The sequence below is a fragment of the Pongo pygmaeus genome, chromosome 3, assembly GCF_028885625.2.
Source record: "Pongo pygmaeus isolate AG05252 chromosome 3, NHGRI_mPonPyg2-v2.0_pri, whole genome shotgun sequence".
NCBI classification, from domain to species: Eukaryota; Metazoa; Chordata; class Mammalia; order Primates; family Hominidae; genus Pongo; species Pongo pygmaeus.
In genome coordinates, this window is record NC_072376.2 from 158,777,006 (window position 1) to 158,788,158 (window position 11,153).

Sequence of the window (11,153 nt, forward strand, 5' to 3'; positions counted from 1 at the left end):
AATAGCTGCTAATTTGCTCCTCTGGAGAAAACATATTCTCTTCATAGGCAATAATATTATTGGAAGAAACGAAATAATGAATGTGCATAAGACACCTGTCACATAGTAAATAGAAGCTACCTGTAGTAGCAGTTGTTGTAGTAAGAGTAGTGACAATAAACAAACTCTAAACATGCTCTGCAAAGCTGAAAACTCACCATTAGAGCAGATGTAAATCTAAACAACTAACATCACATAATAAATACACGGTTCAGAGCTTGGCCCAACATGGTAGTTTGTCACTGGAGCCAATATGACACAAATAAGCAGAAGTCCATAGTGTGGCTCAGGTAGGGTCTGGCTCAGCCTAGACAAAATACTGATGGATAATCCAGCTCAGCAGGGAAAAAAAGAGACACAGAAAAGACAGAAAAAAGTGGAGGGAGGAACTGGCTGCAATAGGGCCTGGAAGTCCTTACCTTTGTGTCTCCAGCCCCCAAACAAGGCCAGGTACAACATATAATTCAGTAAGTGTGTGTTAGACCATAAGGAGATTAAATGAAAAAGGTTGGGTTAAGGGAATAGAGAGAAGTGAAATGACGGCTAGAAATGAAATGAAAGGAAAAGATGCAGGAGGCTGCCAGTAAGTCCCAATGGAACTTGTGTTAGGCCAAGAGTGTATGTATGCCTTTCACATAGTGCCCCAATACACATTCTAAATGAGTGGATGGATAAACAGATAAATGTTCATGTACTTAGACCTCAGCTATTTCCAAAAATGAACCTGGAGCAGCTTATATTAAAAATGCATATGGAATGACTACATCATTAATAAAGTACAGAGATATATGTTGAACTATTTATAATGAACAAGATCTGCCCAAAGCAGAGATGCTCTTGTGGGAGGTTTGATAGTGAATTTTAAGAAGCAACATATTAAACTCAAAAACTGGAAAAAAAAAGAGTTTGTTTTGAGTTAACAAACAGAGTTTTAAAACACTGAGCTACAGTAGTAAATATAAGCAAGGAATTCTAAAACAGGAAAGGACCTTGGAGATCATCCAGCTCTGTTTACAGATGAGGATACTAAACTGAGGTAGTATGCTGCGAGTCTCTCTACCAGTTAGTGACAGAACTGAGATTACAGCTCATCTCTTCACTTCTGGTTTGCTGCTCTACCTATTGTCTATGCATAAATCCACAAAACAACAACAAAACTTCATTGGGCTAAAAAAAATTTTTTTTTTTAATCACGGAGGGTTGTAGTTGCTTAACTGCTTTAACACAAAGGTATTTTTAAAACAAATGTAACTGTTTTGTAGGCTTTGAAATCAAACTTCCTGTTGTTCAGTCCTACGTGGTGATTTGCAGCAAGTCAGTATAACTTGCAACTGGGTAGTTTCTGCATATAGACCTTACCATAAACTGAGGAGTTCAAGATGCCTGGTGACCCTGGGTCTGCATAATCTGTGCATTATTATGGTCTCCATTCTGGACCTACTAACATTACCGGTACACATCTGTGTAGGATGACGACCCATCTTCCTTCCTAACAATACACATGGACTTTAAATCTTTTAACAGAATTTCTTTGTTATGTGTCTCAAATGCTATTTCACGGCAACAAAAACATTCTAGGTTAGCAATGGATGTCCCTGGGTTTATCTGTTATTATGGATGCTGACTTTATTAATGCCCATTTTAACTAGTAAATATTCAGAGAAGTCTGATATCTATAGCCACACTAAGTTTAAATCACTGCGAAAATATAATTGAGATTAATGACGGACAGTTCTAAAAATCTTGGTTAAAAAGTGAATTTTCTAAACAAGTTCATATATGGGATCATTCTCAGATTAAGGCTTATTGAGATTTATGGCTGGGTCCTGTGCTTCATGCCTTTAATCCCAGCACTTTGGGGGCCTGAGTAGGGTGGATCACTTGAGGCCAGAAGTTCGAGACCAGCCTTACCAACATGGCGAAACCCCATCTCTACTAAAAATACAAAAATTAGGCGGGTGTGGTGCTGCGTGCCTGTAGTCCCAGCTTCTCAGGAGGCTCAGGCACAAGAATTGCTTGAACCCGGGAGGCGGAGGCTGCAGTGAGCTGAGATCGCACCACCGCACTCTAGCCTGGGCTATAGAGCCAGACGCTGTCACAAACAAAAGATTTATTATAATAACCACAGGCCTAATGGCAGTATCAGGAGAGGTGATCTCCCTCTCTGGACTTTGTATGCTTTTGCAATAATTTTAATAACATCACATAAATATTAAAGAAAACAGCAGCCAGAAACCCCCTATGTATTGACCCACAGGAAATATTCTTAGTTCTCAGCTGTATGAGACCAGGTTTGCTTCTAAGAATATTTACATTTTATTCAGTACAATAAGATGTTTTGGAGACCCTCTCTCTGAAACTCTCCCTGTTGTTTCTTTTAACCAGGAGTCTGGCATCCTGGGAATCTTGTTGGCCTTCTACAAGAAACTTTGTCTTTAAAATAAAAACCATTTATTTTATTCTTAGCTGCAACAGAACAGTAGCTTCAAAGAGAATTCAGTCAATGTGTGACATTTATCTTTATAGCAAACGGACATAATCTTCCCTCTATCGTGTCCCCTTTCAGAGGAGCCGTGTAGCATGTGCTGGGGGCGCAGGGTCACATGAAAGAAACCTCCCCCTCAAGTGTCACGTCTCTCTTGCAGGGCGGAAAGGCTATCGACTGGTGGACTCTTTAAGGAATTAAATACACCATGACCTGGCAACCACTGAATCCTGTTCAAAAAAGAAGAATAAGGCCAAACCTAAAAGACAATTTTTTTTTCATGGTTTGGACTTCCCTTGACCTAAAGAAGGTCAAAGAAATGCTGGTGTCTAAATTACTCAAGGCGGGATCAGCTTTTCTAGCACATATCTCTTTGTAACTTAAGAATCAACTTTATATGCTTTTTTTTTTTTGCACATTTTGAGAAATCGCTTTTTAAAAACGAAAGCCCTGCCTGAAATCAGGATAGTGTGTAGTTTATTTTTGTGGCTTTTTGTTGTTGTTCTTGGGGGTGGTTTTTATTTGTTTACTTAAGTCATTAGGCAACAGAAACTCTTTTCCCTGCTGTGAGAGGCCAGTGCACCTACGTATTTTGAATTAAACTAAGATTTCCTTCTAAGGGAGAGGAAAGAATAATAATGACAAATGTTCCCATACAGGAGTGATGGCTCTCACCACATTTCCATAATGCTTCTTAGATAAATCGAAGGTACATCCCAATCCAGCCCCAAACCAACAGTATAATGTGTGGAAGGTGGGGGAAGGAGGGGGAGGGAAGAAAAGGGAGTTGGGGAGGGTGGAGGGGACAGATAGAGATGATCCACCTTTCCTTGCACTCCTCAGATGCCAAAATCAGTGATCCCCAGTAACACCAAATCATGTACCCATGATACAAAGACAAATAACAAAAGTAGATACTCTGTGAACTCCTTATTAACCCATAATCTAGCTAGGCTGCTGGGAAGTGATGACATTCACTTTAACTGAAAAGAGTGAGGGCATCCCCTCTTCTGTTTCCAAGCCATGCAATAACAAACAGAACTTGAACATAGGATGTACCCACGTGGACGTATGGAACATTTTTCGGGTAACAATTTCAAGGACCCTCATTTTCTTGGCAGTGATGTTTCCTCATGCATGAGTTTTACAAAATGAAAGAATTTTTAAATAAAATTACTCTGCTGATGAAGCTGCTTCTTCAAGTCTTAGACTGAACAGAGGCATGTTGAAATGGGGGAGTTGGGGTGGGGAGGCCTTAGGTACAAGTCAATCAGCACAGGGTTCTATAATCCAAAGCTGAGAAGTTCCTTTCCCTCCTCTTTCAGTTTGAACATTCTGAACATCCATTGATTAAAATATTAAGTGTTTCAGCAATATAACAAATTTAATAAAAAGCAAAGTAAGAAACGATTTCTTATAGATCTCCTATATTCAATTATTCTGAGAACCCCACTGAGTTGCTGGCATAGATTAAGTGCATTTAAACAAAAAAGGAACATAGCTTTTCCCTCGGGTGTATTTCCCACAACAAAACAAACAAAAAGTCTACATTCACTGGAAGCTCATGACCTCTTTCTCATCTTTACATGTATCTGGTCGTTTGAGTGAAAAAAATTATATTCACAACCATTGCTGGTTATACCAGAGACTACTTTAATATGACAAAGCTGCTACAGTCTGGGCTTCAGGAAACATGGTTTTATCAGTCACTTCTTTCCATGTCTTCAATCAACTAAAGTTTATTATTAACTTTGTATAAGCTTTTCCAAGTAACAGATGTCCAGATGAATTGTATATTAGAAACACCATTCACACATTTATTCAATAACTAGATATGCAGAATATATATATATATATATAATTATTTTCTTTTTTTTTCTTTTTATTTTTTTGAGACAGAGTCTCATCCAGGCTGGACTGCAGTGACACCATCTCAGCTCACTGCAACCTCTGCCTCCCGGGTTCAAGCAATTCTCCTGCCTCAGCCTCCTGAGTAGCTGGGATTACAGGCGCACACCACCACGCCTGGCTAATTTTTGTATTTTTAGTAGAGACAGGGTTTCACCATATTGGTCAGGATGGTCTCGACCCCCTGACCTCAGGTGACCCACCCGCCTTGGCCCCTCAAAGTGCTAGGATTACAGGTGTGAGCCACTGCGCCCAGCCTAAAATTTTATTTTATATATAGCCATACCTCTCTTTCTACTGCTATCCCTAAATTAAATTTCTATAAGTCAGAAGTGATTTTTTCCATCGTAAAATTACCCCAGCCTCCTTTGCTCTTCTCCTTGTTTCCTAATTTTACCCATTTCTCTCCTTATTTCACCAGATGGCAGGTGAGAAGAGAGGAGAAGTGGAACTTAGAATTGACAAACATCCTAGGATTTTACTGATATTTCAGAAACTCTAGAGAGAACAGTTTGGATCACCAAGAGTCATAAAAGTCCCAGATACCCATTTTCCTTGTTGTCTTCTGCTGTTGACTCAAGTTTTGAAGTAACTATAATTAGCGTATATAGCTCATTCAGCCATTTAAATGGAAATTTGTCATAAATGCATCAAATTGACATTAACTGTGATCATTCAGTCAATTATTTGCCATTCCAAACCCTCTTCATCATTGTTGCTGAAAATACTCAAAAGTTGGCTAGACACACACGATGGCAATGTTTGTACTGATGAGGACGCACATAGCCTACTTCCTGCTCCAGTCTGGCAGGATATCCTTAAGAGACATCTGAAACCCCAACATGCATCCCCAGGAACGTGTATTTATCATGCACACAATTTTAAAGCAAACCAGAACAAGAAATGGTGTTACCACTGTGAGAATTCAAGTGACTAAATTTCTCCCTCAGATGAATAATTGTGAATGCTAAGGTCCTATATGACAGCGATTTCTCCTTTGGAAAGACCGCCTCCACCAGAAAAACCTTAGGATTCAAATTTTCCACATGCATATTCCTTCAAAATTGGATTGGATTTGAATTAAATAAAGCATTCACAGGAAATGTGCTGATTATGTTTGATTGACAATCTTTTTGAGTACTTATAGGACAAGAAATTGCAGAAGAATAGGATACGTGAAAAGGGCTTAAATTCCACAAAAAGTAATAAAAATGCTAACATAAAAGTATATGGTGTGATAAATTAGGGCAGAGTAGTTCCTGATTGTACAAAAGTCCATTTGTGATGGAGGCAGCAGGAGTGTGGGCTCTCCCTTGTCCACTATTTCAAAAGCAGTGGGTTTTTTTCCCCCTATGTTCAGTGATGCCATGCACTCCATGACAAAGATGCTTTGATCTTCTCCCATTAAATATATCTTGTATGGACCTAGCCTGAACTTAGTAAGAAAAAAAAAACCATTTGTATGAAAGGGAGGGAATGCTGTATGTCTCTAAGATTATTCATTACCTTTCAAAAGTGAAGCTATTTGTGAAGTCTTTGTGTAATACGTACATGAAAGACTACTATGCTGCTTACTTATTTTTGTTGTGCTCTTGCTTTTTTATTCCTGCCTCAGATCAGATGGGGAACCCAACTGAAAAAAGCAATGAATAAGACATCGCGGTTTATAGTCTAAAGGACTTACACGATGATTGAAAGAAAAGATGCCATACCTGAATTGGAGGGTTTAGAAACTCTTCCCTTAGGAACTGGGAGTAATAATAATTCCAGGGATTGTGGTGGTGGTGGTGGAGGTGGTGGAGGTGGCGGTGGAGGTGGTGGAGTGACTTTTTCTGGTTTCTTCTCTGAAGGTGGGGGCGGTAGAGGGTCCTCAGGCAGCAGCGATGATTTCTCAGCCAGAAGACTGCCCGCAGCCCTTGCGGCCACCTCCTTCAGAAGGGCCGCTGAGGAGGTCATAGAAGCCAGGGAAAGGAAGGAGCTGGCCGGTGGAGGGTGCTCCTGACCAGGAGTCAAACTTCTTTCACTGACCTTCTTGGACAAAGCAGCCAAGGTAGAACTGGCAGACTGGGAGCTAAAAGGGGAGGAAAAGGACTCAAATCGCATGGTCTCCTCAGTCCTGGTGAGAGATTTGTCCTGCAGAACGGCATTGGCTGCAGCTTTCAGTTTTAGGATGGCTGAATCCGGAGACAAGCTGCAGGTGGTGGTTGAGTTTGGCAACCACTTACCTTGATTCCATATAAAACAGTTACTTGGAGTGTATTGGTCATTCTGTTCCTGCTTCTCGGCCAACTTCCTGGCCAGAACACTGAGCTGCTGGGCGTGGTGGGAAGGCGGGGAAAAGGAGAGGTTCGAGCCAACGTTTACGGGGGACTCCACTCTGCCATTGGCCGTGGCTGCAGCGTCGAGTTTGAGGGAACCAGCCTCCAGCAGCCGCCTCAAATTGCTGCTCAGGGGCTTGTTGGAGCCTGGGTCATCGTCACACAAAGAAGACACTCCCGGGGAAAGGTGATCTTGACACTGCAGTGAGTCTCGCAGGACCTCACTGTCCAGTGCCACCAGCTCCAACGTGTGGCTGCTGGGAGTCGTGCTTCCCAAGGAGGTGTCCGGGGACGTGGACTGCTCCTGGATCCGGTCCTCCAGAGACAACTTATAGTTCTCCTGGACTTCCCCATAGGATGCTTCTGACGGAGTCTCTGAAGAGTTTCCATACCAGTGTTCTCCTTCACTGAGCTCTCCCTCTGCCTCTTCCTGCCTACTAACATCTGGGGAGAATTAAGAAGATCAGGTTTACTCCCAAAGTGAACAATAAGTAAGTCTCAAGACATTCAAATGGAGGTGATGACATGCCTTTCTCTTCCCTTCCACCCAAGAACCAGATGAAAGGTGGCAACAGCCTTAACAGAATGTCAGACAGACTTGGCAGAAGCCTGAAAAAAGTAAAAAATGCTAAACAGGGAAAGGTAAAAACATACCCAAGTAGTCCAGATAAGTTGAAAGGGAAAAGAAGGAAAAAGAAAAATGGATCTGGTAAAGAGGTAATTGGATGAAGAAACTGCTATTTTCAGTGAATGGGGGGAAATGGAAAGAAGCCTATATCCTTGTGAAAAACCAGCACAGTATGTTTAGCACTGTGACAGAATGAGAGAGGCAGCCTGGCATAGTGGGACACAGACCGTGAGACACAGACAGTGGGAAGCGCTTCCCTACTTTCTAACTCCATGACTCTAGGCAAGACACTGAGCTGGTCTGAGAATCCACTTCCTCCAATATAAGATGCAATTCATTTTTTAAAAAGCTTATCAAAAATGTAAATAATACCTGCTTAACTCACTTCATCAGTTGTTATGAAGCTTAAATCATAATAAGCATGTGATCATGTTTTGAAAACAGTCAAGTACTGTATAAAATCAGATTTCATTAGCAAACACTACTCACATTTCTGACTTCTGACTGTGACAGTACCTCCCATGTTACGCATGCTACCTATTTGAGGGTCCTCAACTCCAGTCATCAACATGCTTGCCATGTTATCACAGGCAGTGATTAGGAATGTGTTCCCTCCCTCCACTAAGAGTCTCTTTTCATTATTTTCTATTTATCGATCCACCACGACCACTCCCATGCACCAGTTAGGCAGGCTCCTCGCCATTCTAGGGGCATTCATGAGCCCTGCCACTTTTCTACCTTTTCTCATGATATTCCTTCTATCTGAAATGTCTTTCCCCAGAAAAGCTGACTATCCAATTCTACTTACCCTTCAACACCTGGCTCAAAGGTTTTTTCCTTACAATTCTCCCTGCAACTCTCAGTCAGAATGAACAAAACTAAGATCCTGCCTTCTTGGAGCTTACATTCCGGGGGGGAAGACAAGTGTCAAACAAAATTAACAAATGGGCAAATAACATAGCATGCCAGAGGGTGATAAGACCATGGAAAACCACATAGGGCAGGACATGGAGGATGGGGAGTAATGGGTGGGAAGGGAGCTGCAATTTTAAACAGGTGGTCAAGGTGGAGCTTCACAGAAGTGGTGACATTTGAGCAAAGACTTGGAGGAAGTGAGAAACTGACCATGCAGAGGGAGAGTCACTGTGGAGGCCCTGCTGTGGGAACATGCCTGGCACGTCCATGGAACAGCACTGAAGCCAGTGTGCGTGGAGTGCAGTGAGTAAGGTCAGAGCAGTGCCATAGGAGGTCAGAGAATACCATGAGTGAGTGTGTGTTGGCATGTGTATGAGAGTGTGTATGCACGTGTGTGTGTGTGTGCGTGTGCGCGCATGCACTGTGGTACAGGAGTGGGGTCATGCAGATCTACAGGACGTTGTGAACTGCAGAAAGGTCTTCGGAATTTGGCAAAACTGGGGACCACTGGAAGGTTTGTGGCAAGCGAGTGTTATGACATGACTTATGTTGTCAAAGCATTGTTCTGGCTGCTGTGTGGAAAACAGACTCCAGGTACAAGGATGAGCACAAAGAGGCCAGCTAGGAGGCTAGGATCCAGGTGGGGATTATGAAGGCTCAGCTCAGGACTGCAAGGGGTGAGAAGTGACTCAATTAGGTGCATATTTTTATTGCAGAGTCAACATTCTCATATTTTGTTTATATTGATTTTATATTACTCTAAATTATCTGTCTGCCGTTGTCTTCCTTCTAAAGTGGTGCTCCTAGAGGGCAGGAATTGTATTTTACTATCTACTTATTCCACACTGCATAGCACAATGTCTGGTCCCTAGCAGAGTTCAATGTATGTGTAGGGATTGAGCCAAAATCCCCCCTTGTGCCAAGTTTTGCCATATAGCATGCTGTTTCGTTCTGAAATAGAAATAACTAGAACTAGTAATGCATGAACTATACACTAATACATTGATCTTCCCATGCTATTTAGAGAAGAAATGTCACAAATGACAAATTCTTTCACGAAGCTAAAATTCTGCAACTCCTTCCTGAGATTCTTTATTAAGTTATCAAGAAAATGTAAAATATCAAATGGAATTTGCTGGGAAAAAAGCAGATTAAATTGAATTTTCTCTGTTAAAAACAGTCTGGTTCTTTGTGATCTGCCACATTTCCTCCTTCCCACTTGATTTCAACATTTTTCATCTTTCCTGAAATTGGCGGCGACCCTAAACTCATCATTTCCCCAGTAGCTTCTTGGAGAGATGCTTTTTACCAAACACCAAGCAGTCAACATCAATTTCAACAATAGGGCTAATTTTATGTTTCTTTGGCAAACCACCTTTCTTGATTTCAGATTAAACATCTCATCCTTCAGTAGAATCACATAGGAAGTATCCTATAAATAGTAAGTCAAAAGTTTAAAAATCCCTACAGTAAGAATTTGTTGAATATCTGCTCGAAGAATCTTTTCTTTAATCTTTATTATTAAATGAAGTACACTCATTAAGTAACGGGAAAATATATTATTCAAATTTAAATACTTTTAGGTCATATGTGTGTCATACCAGAGTAGCTCAAGATAGTCAAGAATGGTTCCAAACTAATGCAGTAGGGTCACCTAACAACATACATAAAATCTAGGTTTTGAGAACCACAAGAAGTTACAACCACATATCCAATCCTGTCATTTTACTCAGACTATTAAATACGTTAAGTAAAGGTTACTGGCTGAATCAAAGACACACGACCATGTAGAGCTAATGCAGAAACCAAGAACCCCAAATCTCTCAGCTGGCCCAGTGCTTCTCTGCAAGGTTCCACTGCACAATCTGCAGACAGAACCTCTGAATGACGACTTCTAGAGAGCTCTGAGCAGCTGCTCACCCCCTTTCCATTCTCCCATCCTTCCTGCCAACCTCTTGAATCAGAAATCAGCAAGGGATTCTCTTAGATAAGGACAGTATTCACTCTTTATCTTGAGATAAATCATTAAGAGGTGAGCACTCATTATTCCTGTACTCTAATCTCTTCATTCCCATTCTGCCTCTTCTTTGTTGCAGTCGGTCAAAAGGAGATTCAAATGCCTAAAGAATTTAGCACTTCTACTGGCAAAGTCCCAAAAGCAAAGCTTAATTTCCTAACCCCCTCCACACCCTCAGTGAGCAAGAATATTCCCCCTCCAAATGTGCTGAAACAGGTAAGTGTGCAAACAGGTAAGTGTGCCAAAGGCTAAAGAAACTGTCAGTTCAGGTTCTAATCCTACCAAGCAGTGATAAACATGTCTGAACATTCTTGAAAGATACAACAGCTAATATCTACATTTAAAGCAAGTTTCCTAACTTGTCAAAACACAAACTCAAAACAAACAAGTGAGTAAACAAAGTATTTCTTAAATAGAACTGTTTGTGGCTCCTAAAATGCCTAGATAATTTCTCAACCATCCATCCCTCTATTGTTTGCAGACTTGATCACTGAGATACACACACCTCTGGACTGCAAGAAAACTTGGATGCATGAAGAGTATCTCTTAAATTCATAATACTCTATTAATCACTTTTCTGAAGATGCTGCTACTGAAATTGAGATTATTCAAGAAATAAGTTACCATATAATTTTAATGCATGGCATAGAAAGAGAAAGAGCAGAAACTTGAGGAGAAACATACCTGAAATTATTCTGGCAATACCTGAGGTCAAATAAACGCTGAGAGGAGCTTTGGGAGAAATGAATGCAAGAAAATGAGGATGTGCAGAGGGTGGGGAAAAATTATAAGAAGCTCAAACAAATATGTCTGTGTTCACAAAACAGCAAGGATTTTTTCCCA

The 11,153-nt window shown here is 41.0% G+C and overlaps 1 protein-coding gene across 12 annotated transcripts in view; it reads right to left on the reverse strand.

Moving 5' to 3' along the window:
• The window catches only part of ZNF827 (zinc finger protein 827), a 175,127-nt gene that overhangs the window by 132,070 nt on the left and 31,904 nt on the right, over positions 1-11,153 (reverse strand). For all 12 annotated transcript variants that reach the window (XR_010126149.1, XM_054484725.2, XM_063664151.1 and 9 more), the window contains one exon: positions 6,145-7,194. Coding sequence is in view for 11 of the 12 variants with exons in the window: in XM_054484725.2 (XP_054340700.1) it covers positions 6,145-7,194 (1,050 nt within the window). In the remaining variant the exon portion in view is untranslated. The remainder of the gene's footprint in view (positions 1-6,144; positions 7,195-11,153) is intronic.